The 22,800-nt window shown below is 33.7% G+C and overlaps 2 protein-coding genes across 2 annotated transcripts in view; both read right to left on the bottom strand.

Moving 5' to 3' along the window:
* Window positions 1-599: 599 nt before the first annotated feature.
* Window positions 600-22,638, bottom strand: LOC306848865 (tricarboxylate transport protein B, mitochondrial-like). The gene is made up of 9 exons (XM_079383629.1): window positions 22,374-22,638; window positions 14,523-14,630; window positions 12,028-12,127; window positions 5,848-5,986; window positions 5,681-5,765; window positions 4,642-4,746; window positions 4,402-4,517; window positions 3,733-3,806; window positions 600-1,783 (listed from the first exon to the last, which is right to left on the bottom strand). Exons 1-9 carry the CDS (start codon window positions 22,486-22,488, stop codon window positions 1,669-1,671), a joined length of 957 nt encoding a protein of 318 aa, XP_079239755.1. The 5' UTR covers window positions 22,489-22,638; the 3' UTR covers window positions 600-1,668.
* Window positions 17,159-22,800, bottom strand: part of LOC306849892 (uncharacterized protein) — a gene marked incomplete at its 5' end in the record, with an annotated part of 704,045 nt that continues 698,403 nt past the window's right edge. Inside the window, one exon of the mRNA XM_079385267.1 lies at window positions 17,159-17,242. The remainder of the gene's footprint in view (window positions 17,243-22,800) is intronic.

Here is a 22,800-nt window from a genome sequence, read left to right as displayed (position 1 = left end):
TTTTGTAACCTATAAAAAAAGTAAAACATTTCAAAACAATATTCCTACAATGTTTTAATAACTTAAATTTGTTACCTGTGTATATATTAATTTTTATTTCGGCTTTAGCTTTTAAAGTTTTAATTCTTCGCTTATTTAATTTATTTTTTTATTTTTAAGCTTTTTTTTTTTTATGATTTTTTAACTATTAGTTAACTATTTAATAACCATAATGCCGATTTGCTGCTCAAGAAACATTTCTGATTATTATCAATATTGAAAACTGTTGTGTTGCCCGATATTTTTTGTGCAAACCGTGATACATTTTATTTTTCAGGATTCACAGATGAATAGAAAGTTCAAAAGAACAGCATTTATTCAAAATAGAAATCTTTTGTAACATTATTAATGTTTTTATTGCCACTCTTGATCAATTTAATGCATCCTTGCTTAATAAAAGTATTAATTTCTTTAAAAAAAACTTTGAATGTAAGTGCAGATATATAGATTAATTTGTGAGATTTGTTTATCTTGTACAAAAATCAGACCTTGTTTGCACAAACTTTCAAATAAAGGTGCTTTGTAAGAGCAAAAACACAATGATGTCACAGAGCTGATTTAACTGTGAAAATAAAATCATTTTATTAGCACATTAGAATTTAGTTTTAAGAAGCCTTTACTCCAGAGATCTACAAAGAAAAGGCCAAGAACATACACATAACAGTATATGGCACAAACAATCCCACAGAGTATTTCTAAAGGGCCCAAACACACACACACACACACACACACACACACACAACAGCTGTCCCTCTAGCGGCCAGCAGCAGCACTGCACTTTCAATTAGGATCAATAAAAGATAGATAGATGACACTATTTCACCTCATACAACAGACACTGACACACACACACACACACACACACACAGCTGGAGATGCATGCTGCAGAAACACTTTAATAATCCACATCAGGTCCACTCAGAGGTGAATCGGTCACGTTTACAGTACATGTATGTATTTGACATTCACTGAATCTATATTCCAGTTGTATATAACACAGTTGATATTGCACATAGACAGATACAGCTGGTCATGCCTGACAAAAGATGCTTCAAAACTGACTAAAGAATTATTAAAAATGTCTGCTTGTGTTGAGAAATAAATGTCAGAGTTTGATGATTAAAGGCACGTGAGCAACAGGAAAATAAATATATTCAAATGAATTAATAAAAAAGGTTTTACAAATGTAAAAATATTAGCCTTCGATTAAAAAACAAAACATTTTAAGTAGAAATATCAGAAACATAAAAATAGAATCAAATTTAAAATATATTTCATACAGTATAATGGAATGATCTGTAATTAAGTAAATATATCTATAAATATTCAAACACTCCCAATATGTAAATATTCCCACTTGAAGATTTTCTCTGGTTAAAACATTCCAGATTATTTCTCTAGACTTCGTGCACAAACATCTGTAAACGTACATGTTTGCTCTTTATTAAATCTATTTATTAATAAACAAAATCTGTTAAATTTGGCACCTACAATGTTAATTTGACTGCAGTTATTAGAGCTGTTCTATGAAATGAAATGATTTTCAAATATAATGTGCAGAACTAATGGGAATGAACCTGCAGACGTCGTCACAGTGATGGCGTCTCGTCTCTTCTGCTCTTCATTCCTTCACTCGGTGTTCCAGACTTTGTTTAGGACCTTCACAACCTCCTCGTAGATGATGAAGACGATGGCCACGTCCAAACACACTCGGCCCAGCCGCGGGACCGTGCCCTTATAAAACCTGCACACATCAACACATTTCATCAGTTACCTAAAACCAAAACCATTACAATATTCATTCATTTACATCAAATAAATGCTAACTTAAATATAATATAAAAAACAGCTAGTTGCCAAGGCAACATTTCTCTAGTAGATGTAATGAAATATCTAAAACTGAAATAAAAATGATAAAATAATAATATAAATGCATAAAATTTTTTAATTTAATTAAAAGCAAAGCAAAATTACTACAACTTTATTAAATTAAAATGTTAACAGAAAATATCAAAATAAAACTATTTCAAAAATATTAATAAAAAAATATTATATTAATAGCTAAAATATTAATCTATAGTATCTCTGTGATCGTAACACTGACTTTAGCACAGATATGTTTATAGGTTAAATCAGGGATTCCTGAACATTTTATTTTTTTCATCAGCTGAATCCCGTTGATCTAAAATATGTATTTAATATAAGTTATTATTATAATTAAATATTATAATATATATTATTATATTTCAGGAATTTAACTACACAATCACGTGTTCACGTTTTCTGATGTTGATTAATGGCCACAAGACATGTAGACGATTAAAAAAAATATTTCATCTTTTTAGTAAGTGTTTATTTTGATTTTATTTTTTTAAATATTTAATTATTAGCTTTTCATCAACTAACAAACCTCAGATTGTTAAAGGGGTCATCTGATGCGATTTCAAGTTTTCTCTTTGGAGTGTTACAAGCTGTTTGGGCATAGATAACATCCCTGAAGTTTTATGTTTTGTTACTAGTTTAAGTATTTGCTATTGACTGTTTAAATGCGGAGTTTTGCGCATTGTGTGTGTGTGTGTGTGTGTCTGTGTGTGTGCGTGTGTGTGTGTATACGTGTGTGTGCGTGTGTGTGTGTATACGTGTGTGTGCGTATAAGTGTGTGTGTGTGTGTGTGTATACGTGTGTGTGTGTGTGTGTATGCGTGTGTGTGTGTGTGTGTGTGTGTGTATACGTGTGTGTGTGTGTGTATACATGTGTGTGTGTATAAGTGTGTGTGTGTGTGTGTGTGTATACGTGTGTGTGTGTATAAGTGTGTGTGTGTGTGTGTGTGTGTGTGTATACGTGTGTGTGTGTGTATATGTGTGTGTGTATGTGTGTGTATAAGTGTGTGTGTGTGTGTGTGTGTGTGAGAGAGAAAGAGAGACAGAGGTCACATCACAGTGGAGTCTTAATCGCGGCTTGTTTGCAAACACATATGAGCTTCAATAATGTACAGTATTTGAAAAATAATGTGTTTTTTGAACATTAAAGCATGTCAACATATTCTGTTACACACAAAATAATGATCTTTAAAAAAGCATCATATGACCCCTTTAAACTAAATCAATCAACCCTAAACTTAACCAGCAAACCAGTGTTATTTTAGTATCATTGATATACTATTATAAGTTTTTGTTAATGTTTTTAATATATATTTATATAGAGATTTTTATATTTATTTTTTGTCTATTTACGTTTTAATTTTAGTCAAAGTTTTAGTAATTTCAGTGTGTTTTTGTAATTTTTATTAGATTTGTTTTTATTTTATTTTACATTAAATATGTCTATAGTTTTTATAAAGTTTTATTTTATTTAGTTCTAGTTATTTTAGTATTTCAACATAAATCTTTTTTAGACAAATTAGACATTGTGCCTTGGCAACTACCTGAAATAAAATAGATATATTTTTTAAATATAATTAAAAATATATATTTTTTAAGATAATTTTTCAAATAATTATTTAATTTCAGTTAATGCTTATTTTATTACAAATAATGTTGTTTTTTGTTTTGTTTTAATATTACTTAATGATATTAACCCTGCCACACACAAATCTTTCTGCATTTGTACATTTTCAGTAGTACATTATTTAGTATGTTTATTAAGCTTCTTTTTTGCACACACACACACACACACACACACACACACACTTACGCCGCTGGTCCTTCATGTCGCATGATCTTCATGGCACAATCCATTGTGCTTTTATACTTATGAGCTTCCAAACCCTAAAAAAACACATTTCATTAAAACTTCATTTCCAACAGAAATACTCTAGTATACACTTCACCTTAGAAACCTTTTTATTTTATAATAGCAAATTAATTTCATACATAGCGCTACAATCAGATTTGAAACAAATCAGGACTGAAATTCATGGGCCAGAAATCATAAATATGCTTATTTTATTTACTTTTTTATTTATTTTTCTAATATGAGATTTATTTGTTTTCTTTTTTCTTCCATTACTGTGTTTTACTGTAGTGTTTTTTTATTTTATATTATTTTATATTTATTTTATACAGCACTTTTGGTTTTTTAAGTGCTTTATAAATGAAATTTTATTTGATTTGCTTTGCTTAAGTGTAGCAGTCAGATGTTGCACACACACACACATATATATATATATATATATATATATAACATAATTAATGCATAAATAATAGATCAAATAAAGTGTCTGGATTAGCTGTACATTGAGTCAAAAACAGAAAGAGTAAGGTGTGTTTCAATACCGCAGATCAAGTACTTTCAATAGAAACAGCTTCACTGCTCATAATAGGATTGATTTGTGATAAATGAGCTGATAAATGATTGGTGTACCTGCATTCTGGTCTTGATGACGTCCACCGGCGTGTTTCCAAACACACTCGCCGCTCCTGCAATCGCTCCGAACGCTCCTGTGATGATGGGGTTGATGGATTTGTTGGGATTGTCACCTACAACACATCCAGAAACAACTCATGTGAACAGATGAGACTCTATCTGCCATCAGAGGGCAGTGCAGCTCACTCAGTGTTTTCTCTCTAGTGTGATTCTGCTGATGCACAAACACACACTCACCCTTGTACCAGTTCCTGAGAGAGGTCATGACGAAGAAGCGGATCGCCTGATTGGATCCCTGTTTGAGGACGGTCGCTGTGAGGCCTTGATACGTCCCTCTGATTCCTGAGAGACACATACAGAGCATCACTTACTGCAAATATATATACATCCCATCATATGCACTATATAGTATGGTGATGTTTAAATCACTTATTTGCAAATAAATGAATATCTAAGATCTCTTTACACTCAATTGAAATTTACATCAAGAGATTTTTCTTTACATTAATTCACACACAATCTTTTGTTAGACAGACTATGCGAAAATAATACAAAGTTCAAATAAAATAGAACATATAATCATTGCTAAAACATCACTTGCTAGATGATTTTTTTTATTTGACTTATTTGTAGCTGCTAAAATAAAATAAAAATTATAATAAAATTAAAGCTCCACATAATCCTGCAAATGACAATTGAAAAATAAAGTAAAATAAAATAAAATAAAATAAAATAAAATAAAATAAAATAAAATAAAATAAAATAAAATAAGACGAGTGGGTTGGGTAAACAAACAAAATAAATAAATCAAATAAAATGATGGTGACTTAAATTTAATGCATAATATTCAGACATTATGTCATTATCATGATGAGTATAAAGAATTGACAGAAAGATAGAAGTAAAAGAGCAGAGAAGATACAAAAATAAAATAAAATAAAATAACGAGGACTTGCATTGACACACAATATTCAGAATTTAATTACCATGATGAGAATAAGAATGGCAAAAGTAAGCGGGGAAGATACAACAATAAAATTAAATAAACACTAAAGCAATTGCTTGCTATATTCATCTCTTTGATTTGAAATAAAATAAAATATTAATTTATTTATTTACATAATCTCAAGTGAAGACTGTCAAGATTGTATTAATGTGTTTCAACTATCTTTTTAAACTGTTGTCATGGGGGAAGATTCAACAAGACCTTGCAATCAGGACACTGGGTTTTTCCCACAACTATGATCTGAAACAGTCAAAACAACAGGGTTTTAACCTTGAGTTCTGACGATCTCTTGCACTCCGTGGAAAAAGCCTCTGTATTTGGGATTAGCCGAGGTTTGATCATGGATGAATTTCACCTGGAAACGTGAGAGATGAAGCACATATGATAAAACTGCCCATGCTAATGTAATGTTCAACATGAATGACCTTTGACCTCACCTTTATGGTCTCCATGGGACAGACGATCAGGACGGCCTCCATCACGCCGGCACCCAAACCGCAGACTAACCCTCGAGTGCTGTCCAGCTTCCCAGCCTCGTCCTTCATCTGGTTACTGAGTATCTCAAACACACCAAACCTGCAGAGGAACACAACATTAAAGCATATTCAGTGTAACTGCATCATCATCGTCATACACCACTGTGTTTTAAACGAGGCAGAGACTGAGGAGAAGCAAGCAAACATTAGAGAATAAAGCATTGCTGCAGGGCTGGAAACTAATCAGATGCTGAAGCTCAGCGCACTCTCCAAAAAACCTGTTAACATTAAAAAAAATACCATGCAATATGAATCAATCATTCTTTTGCACGCCAGTAAGTCACACACAATTATTTGTTTCTGATGGAAGCACACCAAAATTAATGGTAAACAATGCAAGTCATTGCATGAAATGACAAAAAAAAAATGTAGTCAATAAAATACAATTTAAATAAAATAAAATACTAACTAATGCAAAGTTTGCTATATCACTTCTTTCATTTGGCTTAATAAAATCAAATCAAATAAGATTAAAAAAAATCACTAAAGCATGGTTTGCTACATCACTTCTTTCATTTGTCTTTAAAAAAAAATAAAACATATTTTGGCAATAAATTAAAAATAATAAAAATGAAATAATCACTAAAGCATAGCTTGCTATATAACATTTCATTTGTCTTTAAAATAAAACATATATTTGGGCAAAGTTCAAAGGTGAATAGTTTTTGGGAGGTCATACGGTCTACTATTAAGAGTATTTTCACTCTACATATACCAAAATCATCTTATGTTCTTTACTTTGGAGATATTTCAAAGGAAGCTGGAAGTTTACAGGCAACAAGTAAAACCCGGAAATGGTTCAAGGAAGACCCACCTATAAGAGAAGACCGTTTCAAATACTAACCGAGGTTAGAGAAGTGGAAAGACTCAGATATACACTTCATCTGCGAACGCAAATCTTTAAGAACAAGCTCCTTGGTCGTCTAGATCATTGCATTTGTATATGTATATTAATGTTTACTGATATAATGTAACAAAGGGTTTATATGTAACATATGCAATCTTTGTTATTCCTGAAAGATTATATGTAATTATGGAAACCTTATATTTTAAATAATTAATTGATTTTATTTAGTTTTTTCTTTTTCTGTTATATAAGGTGTTCTTCTGTAAAATAAAATAACAGGGACCGCATAATATTTAGACCGTCACTACCATAATGCTATATCTATATATATATATATATATATATATATATATATATATAGCAGAAATAAGAAGGATAGTATGCAGCTTTGAATTCATCCACTGGCTCTGTGTATTACCTATTAACTCACAGGAAACAAAGACATGCATTTCCACACACACGATTAGCCTCAAGTCACAGTCTTCAGAATCAGATCTGGTGAATCGAGCCGCGTCAGCAGTGAAGCGTCCACGCCGACGGGAAGGCCACAGGTGTCCATTAGCAGCAGGAAGCAGCTCTGTGTTTTTATTACCTGCTCCACGTTTATTTCTGTTACTCAAGACAGATACGACCGCAGGACGTCCAGCAGAGTCCAGCGCTATTTATAGCACTGAAGTGAACAGAAGAGCTAAACACAAACTGTCTGTCATTCTACCTGAACCTCGACTCGTCTGTCTGCTTAACGTCTCCGCCGGCGTCATTCATTTATCCTGACTCTCTCTCTCTCTCTCTCTCTCTCTCTCTATCTTCATCAAATTCAATTGACTCTAATTCAATTTTAAAATCATCCATCCAGCTCTATTCTTGCAGCCTTTTCAGCATGACAGGATGAAACTCACACTGAGACAGACTGGCTGTTTAGAAAGAAATACTAACCAGCTGCTTAACTTATGCTATATTGCATACTGTTTTTAGTTTTGTTTATAAATTGTGAAACAGTATGCAGTATGCATTAATAAATTACTCAAACAGCAGTATTTGGAATGGAATACTTGCATACTGCGTACTAAGTAGTGTGCACCATGGCTATTATCATCAACACACAAACAAACAAACAACTCTGTTACTTGAAATGAACTACAGAATATAAAAATAAAAACTCATTCAAAATACTAATGAAAACTATAACAGAATATTAATTAACTAAAACAAAAATGTATAAAAAATTATAGATATTTACAAAATTATAATAAAAATGGCAAAACAAAAAAAAGATTATTAAAATGAACTAAAATTAAAATATAAAATAAAATTCAAAATATGGATTAAAAACTATGAAACAGTATATATTAATAAACTAAAACAAGATGTATAAAAATGTAAAAACTAAAAAAATAAACAATCATACAAATTGTTCAAAATATTAATAAAAACTATACCAGAATATTAATGAACTAAAACAAAAATGTATAAAAATCATATACGGTAGATATATTTTAAAAACAAATAAACAACAAAATCCCTAAGATTAACTGAAATGAAAATTAAAAAAATTATAAATCTAATTAATGATATCAATAAGAATTAAAGCAATTCATTAACTTGAAATTAAGTAACTATTAACTAAAATAAAATAAAATATAAAAAAAACTTAAATATAAAGCTCAGTGGCTTTATATCAGCTTTACAGTATTTAGACGGGGAAATAGTTTGTCCAAATAGTGTCATTAATTTGTGAATATATATATATATATATATATACAAGAAAACAAAAAAACTAAAATAAATGACAAAAAAACACAAAAACTACTCAAACTAGAATTAAAATAAAAATTGAAAATAAAAAATAAAAACAAATTGGAAATAAATAATAATAAAAACATATAATAGTCTATTAATGATACTAAAATAACAGTATGCACTGAATAGTGATTATGCAAAAAAATTGTATACTGTATTCTACAAAAAAAAAATAAAAGAGTAGAATAAACACATGATATAATTAGCATCCTTATTTAACGCATAGAGTTTTTGTCTTAGAAAAAAAAAAAAAGTAAATCTAATTTTGTGTTTTAATGTAACTTTTGTCAGTCCAATCAAATAATGATCTGTTGATATGACTTCCGAGTCAAGTTGAGTGCAATGCATTGTAGAATACAGTACTTCACAGTGATATGCATGCTGCACATTTTGTAGCACTAATGCAAAAAACCCTACAAATATAACCAGAGTTGATTTTGAGGATGTGCGCTTGCAGGCCGTCAGTAAACCGCTGTGCATCAATCAGAGCCGCAGCGGTTTGAGTCTCTGATGTGTGTCTGGGTGCGGCGCTCAGAAAACACAGCTGCATTCAAATAAGACGCTGCTCATAAATGTAATCTGGGCTCGGATCCAGCGGTCAGTGTCAGATGTACAGCACAGGATCCATTAGCAGGACAAACACAAGGTCACCCGCGCAAAACCAATCCAATCAGCTAATGAACAGAGGAGGAGGAAGACGATAATCAATCTGAGTGTGATGAAGGCACAGACTTAAAGAGACACACACCACTGATCCAGAACCAGTCTGGACTACATCAGTGGTTTTAATGGCATTAGATGAATTAGATTCAGAATAACTAGAATGTGAAATGTAAGATTGTCTGGACACGCGTTTCACTTGAATGAATCCTAAAAGTATTTTATTCCTGTTTTCTTTCTCTTTTAGGAATCGTTTTCCTAAAAATGAAAATTCTGTCATCATTTATTCACCCTGAAGTTGTTTCACTTTCACTTTCATTTCATTTAGGATTGATTTTAAAGTACTTTTACTCGTTTATAAGTCACTCAATGGCCCAGGACCTAAATATATTGCTGATATGCTCACTGAATATAAACCAAACAGACCACTCAGATCATTAGGATCGAGTCAGTTAGAAATACCAAGGGTTCACACAAAACAAGGGGAGTCTGCTTTTAGCTATTATGCGGCCCGCAGCTGGAACCAGCTTCCAGAAGAGATCAGATGTGCTAAAACATTAGCCACATTTAAATCAAGACTCAAAACTCATCTGTTTAACTGTGCATTTGTTGAATGAGCACTGTGCTATATGTCCGAACTGACTGCAATACATTTTATGTATAATCATTTTCTTTAAATTTATTTTAAATCATTTTCTATATCATTTTAAAATTCTTTGTTTTTATTATTTTTATTTCCATGTTTTTATTGATTTTAAATGTCTATTTCACTTTCTTTTATGTAAAGCACTTTGAATTACCACTGTGTATGAAATGTGCTATATAAATAAACTTGCCTTGCCTTGCCTTCATTTTATTCAGATTTTTAGCAATTTAGTCGTTTTTATTCCTTTGTTTTTTTGATATGTGTATATACTTTTTATACATTTCGTTCATTAGTTTTAGTTATTTTAGTACTTCAAGTTAAAACTACAGTAATAAATGTTTTTTTTTTTTTTTATTTGAGCCAGTTTTATTGTATATTATTTTTAGTTAATTTTTATTTTCAGTAATAAAAAATATTGTTTTAATGGTATTAGGGTTTTTTTAATTTTTTTAATTTCATTTTTAGTTATATTAGTACTTCAAATTAAACTAAATGAAAATGGTAAATGTTGCCTTGCAACTAGCTGAAATAAAATGTTAAAAAGTTTCAGTTTTTTATTTTATTTAATTCTTATTTCATATAATTAATTTGTGTATTGTTTTAGTTTTAGTTAACTATTATAACCCTGGCTCTGTGTCCATTAAAAGTGTACTATTTATTAAAATGTGTTATAGATATATTTGAAAAGTAATAAAAATGACAAAAACAACAATATTACTATAACTAAAATGAAAATAAAAACTATGAAAATAAAAAATAATTTAAAATATTCATAAAACCTATCCACCTTATTCTTCAATGTGGATTCATTAGCCTTCCGATTCATTAACCGCTACAGGAAATAACAAGAACAATAACAACGAGCAGTAAACGCTAAAACTGTTTGTCCTACAAACCAGAAACCAGTGTGTTCATATTATGATTAAGATACATTAAAATAATATGGTAAGACACACCGGTTTGCAATATCAAGCAGCAAAACAAGTGGGTTCTGTACAGTTAAAAATAGCTGGACGTGGATGAGACCAGAAGCCAGACACATTACATTTGTAATGTGATGAGGTGGATAACAGTAAATGAATTAAATTAAATTAACAATGCTTAAAAAACAGCACACGAGTATATGGACTACCATTAGGACACTTTTACAGTGCTTTAATCACCAGTTTTTGGAGCTTAACGAACTATAAAATGTGGCTGTGTGGGTCGTATGGCGGCAGAACGACGGCAGGGTGAGTAAACGTGTCAGAAGCTGAAGTGTGTTTAGTGTGCAGAGGTCAGTTCTGTCGTTCTCCTCAGTGACCGAGAGAGCAGAGAGCATCAGTCTGACAGACAGCGCCGGACACACACTGCTGCTCCGTCATATCACACACACAGAGACTCATGAGAGAAACCAAACCGCCTCTGAATGAGAAAGAGCTGCTCGCTTCCACAAAAACAATCAGCATAATAAATGTCAGCTGTCTGAAATAGATGGGCTGCACGGCTCAAGTATGCATGAAGATACATCTGTTAGTTTCTGTTTATGTATTTATTACATTTACATATTACGGGGCAGTCGTGGCCTAATGGATAGAGAGTCGGGCTTGTAACCCAAAGGTTGCGGGTTCGAGTCTCGGGCCGGCAGGGATTGTAGGTGGGGGGAGTGAATGTCCAGCGCTCTCTCCACCCTCAATACCACGACTGAGGTGCCCTTGAGCAAGGCACCGAACCCCCAACTGCTCCCCGGGCGCTGCAGCATGGCTGCCCACTGCTCCGGGTGTGTGTTCACGGTGTGTGTGTGTTCACTGCTGTGTGTGTGCACTTTGGATGGGTTAAATGTAGAGCACAAATTCCGAGTATGGGTCACCATACTGGGCCACATGTCACTTCACTCACTCACTCATTTAGCAGACGCTTTTATCCAAAGCGACTTACAAATGATATTAATCAATTATTAGAATTGGCTTTTGGCTCAACAGATTGATCTATCATAGTGGCTCTCTCGTTCTCTGCTGTTTTTTTGCTTATTAATCGTTTTCTTTCTGAGATGTTGGTCTCATTTTTATTGGCTGTTGTTATTGTACAGCACATTGGCCAACCTTGTGTTGTATTAATTGTGCTCTATAAATGAATCAAACAAACAAACCTGACTGCAGATTTAGGGATGGATCCGTACAGCAGCGAGCTGAGACCTCGATATAAACCCTTCGCTCCATGATGACGGACCGTCTGGGACACACAGTCCGCTGTGAAGAAAAGATCACAGCATCATCTCACGGTCTCTTCTGCTCAGCAAAGCTGCATTTATTTGATCAAGACTACAGTAAAAACAGTGATATATTATTAGAATTTAACATAGCTGTTTTCTAAGTGAATATATGTTAGAATTTTATTTATTATCCAGTCTTCAGTGTCACATGATCTTCAGAAATCATTCTAATATCCTGATTTGCTGCTCAAGAAACATTTCTGATTATTATCAATGTTGAAAACAGGATTCTGTTATAAATAGAATGTTCAGAATAACAGCATTTATTTGAAATAGAAATATTTTCTAATATTATAAATGTCTTTACTGTCACTTTTGGTCAAATTGATGCAAACTTGCTGAATAAAAGTAATTTTTTTTCAAAAAAAAATCTTACTTATTCAATTTAATGGTATTGATATTAATAACACATTTTAATAAATAGTACACTTTTAATGGACACAGAGCCAGGGTTATAATAGTTAACTAAAACTAAAACAATAAAAAAAATATATATATATATGAAATAAAATAAGCATTAAATAAACTTTTTAACATTTTATTTCAGCTAGTTGCCAAGGCAACATTTCCCAGTCATTTAGTTTAATTTGAAGTACTAATATAACTAAAACTAAATACACAAAATAACTAAAACTGAAAAAAAACCTATTACCATAAAAAATAATTTTCATTACTTAAAATAAAATAAACATTAACTAAAAATAAAATACAATAAAACTGGCTCAAATTAAATAAAAATACTGGCTGAAATAAAATCATTTTCATTTACTGTAGTTTTAACATGAAGTACTAAAATAACTAAAACTAATGAACGGAATTTATAAAAAAGTATTTACACATTTTTAAAAAAAGAAAGAAGAAAAATTATAAAAACAACAAACAGAAAACATTAAAAAATCTCATTCAAAATATTAAGAAAACTCAATGATACATCAATAGCGCTGCACAGATCATCATCTGGGTATTAGAGATGTGCAACTAAGAGCAGCTGTCAGTCTGTCTGCTAAAGCAACAGAAGGCTTGTTAAAATGTTCTCTGAGCTTCAACCAGAGAGAGAGAGAGAGAGAGAGAGAGATGGAGAGAGATGGAGAGAGGGAGAGATTGAGAGAGAGAGCAAGGGAAGATAAGTTTGTTTACTTTCTGAGCACAGCAACAGCAGGTTGGAATCAGTTCTGGCCCGGAGAGTTTCACTAATTAACTCCAAAGAGGATGTGAACGCCATGCATGAGAGAGTGTGTGTGTGTGTGTGTGTGTGTGTGTGTGTGTGTGTGTGTGTGCATGCATGTGTGTGCGCGTGTGTGTGTGTGTTAGGGTTGCACGATCTACCGGTACTACGATAGTATCGCAATACTAAACACCCGTGGTGCCACTGCATTTTTTAAACGGTAGTATCCGTCCATATACTGTAAGATATGTTGTATGCCAGGCAGGAACACGGTTTAAAACGTTCATTTGAACATGCATGCCAGCAGAAACATTACAAGTGGATTGCCAAATGTCTTTCTGCTGTGCTCTGTGTAGTATAGTCTGTGTATACGCTTTATATATTGAGTTCAGTTTGCAATGAGAAGTTGCACTTGCACGTCGTTGTTCATGCTGCAGTTTATCAGAAGAAAGGGTCAGATTCAGACGTCTGATAAAGAATAGCAGCTCAAGCATCACTTATTCAACATCATAATATCTCACAAGAAAGTATTCTTGCAGTTTTATTTATTTGACCACTTCTAGAACAGGTGTAATAGTTTGTTTCAAGACAAAATTGCTCTGTTGGCTGTGGAGTCCAGACATTTACAAATCTGATTAAAATATGAATATGAGACAAAACTACAGAATGTCACATTTTATTATTAGCCGTTTCAACACATAGATGTTTTACCAGCTAAGTTCAGCACTTTTAGAGTTTCATCCCTCTATCTGATGTGAGCATAAGTATTGGGACAGTTGCCTCTCAAGTCTTTCTAAGTGATCAGCTGTGTCCTGTTGCATTAATTCTTCAGATATTAAAAGCAGGGAATGTGTCGTATCAGTTATATCCATTACTTCTGTATTCTGAATCTTGCATTCGATGATGACACACACAAACCAGGATGAAGATGAGGGAGCTGACTTTGAGAGAAAAGCAAGAAATTTTGATGCTAAAAGAAAAGAGGAAGTCAGTTAGAGCTCTAGCAAAAACAAAGGGCATGGAGAAATCACGAGTTTGGAAACCACCAGCAACTAACAACGACCTGATCGGCTGAGAAAACAACAGTAGATGATGACAGACAAATCATAAAAGCTGTGAAAATGAATCCTAAAAGACGTGTCTGTAAAATCATGTGTGTGTGTGTGTGTGTGTGAGTGTGTGTGTGTGTGTGTGTGTGTGTACTCACTGATGCCTCTGTAACGGGGCGGGTTGGCTTTCTCGTCTAACTGTAGTTGAGTCTTCACATACTCTGTAGGAAAGGTGATGCAGATTTCAATGCCTCCTGCGATTCCACCTGCAGACGAAAGATCAGATAAACATGAACACACTCAAAACACACACAGGTGTCAACATTTTTATTAGATTATGTTTCTTTCATAACTACATGAACCAGTAGATTATGAGCTCTATACTCTGATCATGATTTGGTTCAAGCTGATCATTTAGGTATGATTTATGTAGAAAATATTTCAGCTACATTTATTTATGTAGAATTGTAGATCATATGACTGATAAAAAGATCGGTCAGTAAAAAAAAAATATCTTCTGCTCACCAAGGCTGCATTTATTTGATCAAAAACGTAGTAAAAACAGTAAAATATTATTACAATTTAATATAACTATTTTCTATGTGAGTATATGTTAAAATGTAATTTTTTTCTGTGATTAAAGCTGTATTTTCAGCATCATTACTCCAGTCTTCAGTGGGTATTATTACAGTATTTATTACAGACTATTAAAATAATCTGCGTTTTTAAAGATGATTTTTAAGGCCTTGTTTTTACAGCTTTAAAATGAGTCACGATCAGTTCACACAGATGCATCAGACAGGATGAAATAAGAGCAATGATCCTCTCTCATCTCTCTAATTGTAATAGCTCATCTGCCCGTGGGGACATGGGAGAGACCGTTAGCCCATCCCTGACCCACTGCACGACACACACACACACACACACACACACAGGTCTGATTCACTTCACTCTCGCTTGAGCAGGTCAAACCGCAGGTCACTCAGATGAAGCTTCACATCGCATGAAAAACAACAAACATGTGACAGCGATCTGAATCAGACTGGTGTGACTAACATTACACGGCTCTGGTTATTGTTCATGGTGTCACTGACGGAGCATATCCTGACACACACACACACACACCATTTATCAGTCTCACTGGAACAAACTGAAATATATGAGCTACACAACAAGTCTGAGAGCAAAACACTTCATCCATCTCACTCGCTGTCCCTTTTCTATTTTCCTTTCCATTTTCTTGCTTTAGATCAATGATTTTTTCTATTGCACTTTACAATAAGATTCCATGTGTCAACATATAAAAAATACCTCTAAAGCATTTATTAATCTTAGCTAATTTGAACCTTTACTAATACATTATTAAAATCAAAAGTTGTCTCTGTTAATATTATATAACGGGCCTGAGCTGACATGAACAAACGATGAACAGTTGTATTTTTATTAACTGAGGTTAAAGGAATAGTTCACCCAAAAATGAACATGTGCTGAAAATGTGCTCACCCTCAGGCCAGTCCAAGATGTTTCTTCATCAGATTTGGAGAAATTTAGCACTTGGTCAGCAATGGATGCTCTGCAGTGAATGGGTGCCGTCAGAATGAGAGTCCAAACAGCTGATAAAAACATCACAATAATCCACACCACTCCAGTCCATCAGTTAACATCTGGAGAAGAGTAAAGGTGCGTGTTTGTAAGAAACAAATCCATCAAGATTGATATGAATCCATAATCCATAATAACACTTCCTCCAGTGAAAAAGTGTTCTGGTTTGAATCAGGAGAGAAATCTGCTCAGATCAAGCAGCGTTTACAAGACAAAACAGTCCAAACCAGCTCTAAACACATATGTGGCTGGATTTTGAGACAAAGAGATGGACTGGAAGAAGCGTTATTATGGATTATGGACTCATATTTTAACGGTTTAAAGTTAAAAACATCTTAATGATGGATTTGTTTCTTTTGGCTTCTCAGGATGTTAACTGATGGACTGCAGTGGTGTGGATTATTGTGATGTTTTTATCAGCTGTTTGGACTCTCATTCTGACGGCATCCATTCACTGCAGAGCATCCATTGCTGAGACACTGATGTAATGCTACATTTCTCCAAATCTGATGAAGAAACAAACTCATCTACAGATGGTCTGAGGATGAGTACATGTTCATTTTTGAATGAACTATTCCTTTAACAAAGATTCATGCATTAACTAACTCTAACTAATGCAACCTTATTATAAATTGTTACTAAGTATTATTTCTTACACACTGAGACCTGTTTGAAATGAGGGTGTTTTAAAATCTCTCTCTCACACACACACACACACACACACACACAGTACCGCCGCTCCCTATATGCAGAGTATGCAGTTTGCGTAGGGCACCAACTCCCAGGGGGGGCACCATCACAGTTGCTCAAAAAAACAACATGATGCACCATGCCTGCAACCGCTCGTACCTCATGTTTGCGGCTGAATGCAAATGATCATAATTGATGGACAACTATGCCCGTGAAAAGACATCAGCAATCCAGCGCCAAGAAAAAAAAACAGTTTCACTTTCAGGTAGGCTACATTCATAATCCTGTGAAACTTGTTTGGGTGTTGAGGTTAATCACGTGTTTTAATGTCAGTAATAATTTCACCACCACCAACACATCTAATATTCTCTCCGCATGTTCACTTACGAAAGTTAGCCATGGTTTTAACACGAATAATAATAATAAAGAAATAATTTAAAAAAATCATGGTTCTTGTTATTTCAAATAATAATATATAAGGAAGTATTAAGATAATATTTTTTGTGGTTATAAAACCAAACCTAAGCCAACAACAGCCTTTAAAATGACTTAAAATGCATTATATAAAAACAATGAGGCAACCCTGCTGAAAAAAACTATAGAACCATTCCAGAAAATTATAATACCATCACAAATTAATCACAAATACCATTACAAACCATCAACTCTTAACCATTAAAAAATGGTTTTGGGACATATACCATCAGGATTTATTGGTTTTAACAAGCCACCAATAGATGGTGACCAATTACCAGTAGAGACCGACACGGTCCATTACAGTTTCCAGTAAAACCAATACAAGTCCATTACAAGTCCATTTGTGATGGTATCTATTGTTTTTTTCAACATTACATGTTATAAATGCCTGCAAAGGGAGCCAAAGGCCTGGTCATTGCTGCTGTTACACATACAGGACAATCATATCTGTGTTTAATAGGCAATTGACCAAACATTTAATTCAAATATCCACTTAATCTTTCATTTTTGGCCACCGTTTTGGTATAGTAGGTGTTTTTTGGGGGTTTTTTTTACTTCCACAATATTTAAGGGAGGGAGGCATGACAATACAATCCTGCTTAGGGCACCCATTTGGCCAGCAGCGGCTCTGCACACACACACACACACACACACACACACAGAGCTGCTAAACAGCTAATCAATAACCGCATGAGCTACTGCTGGTCGGTTCACCCAGAAGCGTCATAAATCAAGCTAAAGGCCTTTACAAGCTCTCTGACTCGCACATGTCTGCGTGTGGAAACAGAGCGAACAGCAGGAAATTACCACAGACGCCACATCTGAGACCTGCCAGTGAAACACGACTGATTTACCTGAACGCAGAAATCAGTCAGCGCTGTGTGTGTGTGTGTGTTTCTGTAATAACCTGCTGCTTTGAAAAATCAGTCAAAACACACACACACACACACCTTAACCAAACACACCACATCAATAAAACACAAGCTCTCAGCATTCACACAAGATCTACAATAACAAAATCTATTATTAAAATCTGATATGTTTGGTTAAAAATGTTAGTTTGCACTAAAGTGTCGTCATTTGCTCATTCACGTGTCCATACAAAACCTGTACTTGCTTTCTTCAATGCAGCACAACACAAGATGCTTTGAAGAATGTCCATGCTGCTCTTTTCAATACAATGAGAGTGAATTAGGAAGGTCAGATACAAATATCATAACAATAGTCCATAAGACTTTGTGCACTAAGTTATAGTTATATGATGGCTTATTCACTAATATATGGATTACTTTATTTATTTTATTTTTTTTAATGTTTTTTTTCTGGAGCTGGAGCCCTGCATATGCTTTCATTATATTGAAAAGAGGATTTTTTGAATATTCTTCTAAACATCAACATACACTACCATTTCAGGGGCCACTGAATGGTATTTCACCATTTTCTGCTCACCAAAGCTTCATTTATTTGACCAAAAATCCAGCAATTGTGTAATATTATTACAATTTCAAGTAACTGTTTTCTATGTGAATATCTGTTAAACTGTAATTTATTATTTCTGTGATCTGCAGCTGTATTTTCAGCATCATTACTCCAGTCTTCAGTGTCACATGATTCTTCAGAAATCATAATAATATACTGATTTGATGATCAAGAAATATTTCTGATTATTAAATGCTCAATACTTTTGTGGAAACTGTGATAGATTTTCTTTTTCAGGATTCTTTGATGAATATAAAGATCAAAAGAACAGCATTTTAAAAAAATATATAAATCTTTTGTAAAATTAAAAATGTCTGTACTGCCACTTTTAATCAATTGATCAGCAATTGAAATAAAGTGATACAGATAATGACAGAATGCTTAATAATTATTAAGTCGCTGTATTAATTAGATGTGGTGATTCCCGCCGGAGGAATGTGTTTCTGGATTCTGGCGATACATTAAAGGCAGATGACAGATGAATAATTCCTTTCATGTTTCTTGAGGAAGCAAACGAGAACGTTATGGCTCTATTAATTCATGATGTTTGATCTACTCGAGGGCCTCGAGCCTCAGGCGGAGAGACAGGCGAAATCAGCAGGACAGACAGGTACACAGAGACAGACGGAAGAAGAAGTGAATGTGAATGGAGGGAGAGCCGCTGATGAGTGCTGACGAACCCTCGGCCTCAGAGACGAGACAAGCACTCGCTGAGCTTAATTGCAGCCTCCCGGCGAGACACACACACACACACACACACACACACCCTTACAGAGCAATGGCTGTATAAAGGGCTTGAGTGATGAAGAAAACACAATAGCAGCGATCTGACGGCTCTCCATTAGACAGAAGCGCCCGCAGGCGACTGACCCATCACTATAACACGGCTGCATGAAATATCTGAACAATATATCTCAATATATTTGAGCCTTCTGACAGAGTTCAATATACAGCAGGGTTCAAACGTCTGAGAGCACATTTAAAATATCGCAGAAATAAAACAGAAGCAATTTAACTAGTATGTAGCACCATGGTCCTGTGAGACAAGACATATCATTCCACTACATGTCCACACATAGCAGAATGACCAGACTTGAAAACAAGTACAAAAATGAACCATGCAAATGAATCACTGTTTGATTCAATTTGAACTGACTCACTGGAATGAATCAAAGGTTGCTGAATAGACTGAACGTTTCAGTGTTGCTGTTATATATTTTCAAAATGTTTATCCTGATGCAACGTGCAAAGTGCATTACTGTAAATATAACAAAGTGACAGAAGAAGAGCACGTGATTGTTCCTGCTCTTTTTTTGTAAGTTGCTCTAGATAAAAGTGGCTGCTAAATGCATAAATGTAAAGTGAGGGGCAAAATGAATTTCTATGCTAATCAACAGAGTTTAACCTACATCAAACCCTGAATGTTCCCTTAAAAAGCACCATGACAGGAGATCCCACATGTGAACAGGTTCTCCTGTCAGACGGCTGTAATCTCACTACACATGTGACTGTGGAAACTGCTCTGGAATGCCGTGTGTGTGTGTGTGTGTGTGTGTGTGAAATGTTTCCAGGTCACTGATGGGTTTGTGTGACAGTAAACCAGAGCTGCTCAACAATACAAAACAACACAGAGTCCAGCAGCTGAAAGCACAACACACTCGTACAATACACGTGAAAACAACACAAACACTCTGTATAGGACTAAACCGACCTGTACTGCCTGAACTTCCAGAACTGTCCCAAACAAAAGAGCTTTTTAATCTTAGTGTGAATGAAAAGTACAAATGCATCATACAAATAGAAAAAGCAGTTTTAACTGTTTGAAAGCACTTCCACACACACAATGAAGGGCCCAATTACTCAAAATTAAATCATTTAATACATTTTGAAATATAAATTAATCGTTTAATACATAATTAAGTAAATATTTATTTATTTATGCATTTAATAGTTTAGTTATGTATTTAACGATTTATTTATATATTTCCACATTTATTTAATTTCATTTTGAAAATGTGGAGGAAATAAATTAATGGATGAATGGATGAATAAATATTTAATTATGTATTTAACAATTTATTTATATATTTAAACATTTATTTAATGATTTAATTTTGAGTGTGTGTGTGTAATTTAAATATATGGGTATAAATACATATAGAAATAAATAAAACAATAGATTAAATTAATAAATAAATTAAAAATAATACAATTACTATTCTTAATTATATTAATGTTTTTTTAAATATTATTCTTTCATTTATTAACTTTTTTTACTTAAATATTAATTTAAATTAATTTCATTTTGTTAATCAAGATTACATTTATTTATTTTTAAAATAGTTTTTTAATAAAATTATACCATTATAATTTTTATTAAATTATACCATAATGTGTAATATCTGTGTTATGCACAGTAATTGCTATTGTCATAATATGAGGAAAATGCAATGTGTGTGTGTGTGTGTGTGTGTGTGTATATATATATTATGACAATGGCAATTACTGTGCCAAATAAAGACAAAATAATGGTTTACACGACTCCAGCACCAGCCTGTCATATTCTCTCCTGCAAATAAGACGTGGCATTTCCATCTGAAGGCTGGTTTGTGTAATTACAGACGGGTGGAGCAGCACAAGCTTATATAGAGAAAACATATCACAGCCATTAAAACCTGTCATTTGGCTTCAGATGAACAGTTTCCAGATGGTAGTTCACCAATTACCCAGAGAACAGCAGAGCGGATCCGTCAGACAGGTAAGATGAACAAACCTACTTTATAATTGCTCTCAATCTATTCTAAGACCATCATTACCCTGCGTTTATGCAGTGGCCTTGAGTTTCTTATTGCTTTCATAAAACAGCAGCATGAGGATTGTGATAAAAAACACAGATGTGCAATAAATAGTAAAGCCATTTATAAATATGATTAATAATTCTGAAGAATAAACAATTGTTCTGCGAAGGAATATAGTTCAGTAGTCTATTGTTTATTTGGAGTTTTTGACAGCTTTGAGCATTTCTCATCCAAAAACTGTTCATTTTACAAAAATATTTATCATAAATATTAGAGAGAAGAATTAATTTTATTTTCATACACTTTGGCTAAGTTTTGCATTGACTTGTATTATGTCTGAAACTAAACACATAAGCGTCCGTCTTTTCTCTGACAGAAGTGAGCATCAGTGTTTGGACATCAGCCGAGTGTCCTTGTGTAGATCTGATCTTTACAGGACTGATAAATCATGTCTGACTCTGAACCAAAACATCTCAGCTAAATCACTGGATTTCATCTCTAATACACAAACAGTAGTGACTATTTTCTGAAAACTCAAATTCACCCCTTTTCCATGTTTAAGCAGCAGTATAACCTAAACAGTGTATCTGAAATCAACTGTTTGGTTTTGGTTTTATATATATATATATACACACACACACATTTTACCTGTGAATATATTCAGTATACTGTTGTTGACTCACCAGATGATGATATATATGCTACCTGAATTAATAATCATAACATTATTTATACTGCTGAAAAAGAAACCAGGAGTTTCTGAATATATTAAATCACACATATTTCACTGCAAAACCAATACAAATCCAATTGTCAGTGTTTTCTCCCCTTTTCTAAAGCTTCTTTCTTTCACAAGTTCAGATGCAACAGACATTCAGAGTTCAGAAATGAATAAAATTCACCTCCAATGTGAGGTGATAAGTGTTTTTGTTCTTTATGTGTGAGTTGTGTGTATAAACTGACCTGCCAGGATGGCTTTTCCAGGATGGGTGAGTTTAGCTTTGCTCTTCATCTTCAGTCTGATGCTCGCGAACATCTGAGAGCAGCGCGCGACCCGCCGATCATAGACTGATGACATGAGACTGCGCTCAGCCAATCAGCGGTCAGATCGGCACACAGGGGCGTGGCTCGCTTCTCTCTCACTCTCTCTCTCTCTTTCTCTCTCTCTCTCTCTCTCTCACACTCTCTCTCTCTCACTCTCACTCTCGGCGTCACGCCCTCCAGAAACCTCAAAAGTCAATATTCACATTGAAACTACTTCACATCATACGACTGACAGAAAACTGCTTACATTTTTAGATAAATAAATAAAGTCAGCAGAATGGAGGCTCAACCTGCAAAAAAAAATTAAAATAAATGTGCAAATATTTAAATATGAAAAAATATATAC

Source organism: Barbus barbus (genome assembly GCF_936440315.1).
Source record: "Barbus barbus genome assembly, chromosome: 29".
Classification (NCBI taxonomy): Eukaryota; Metazoa; Chordata; class Actinopteri; order Cypriniformes; family Cyprinidae; genus Barbus; species Barbus barbus.
This window is presented reverse-complemented; position numbering and strand designations above follow the sequence as displayed.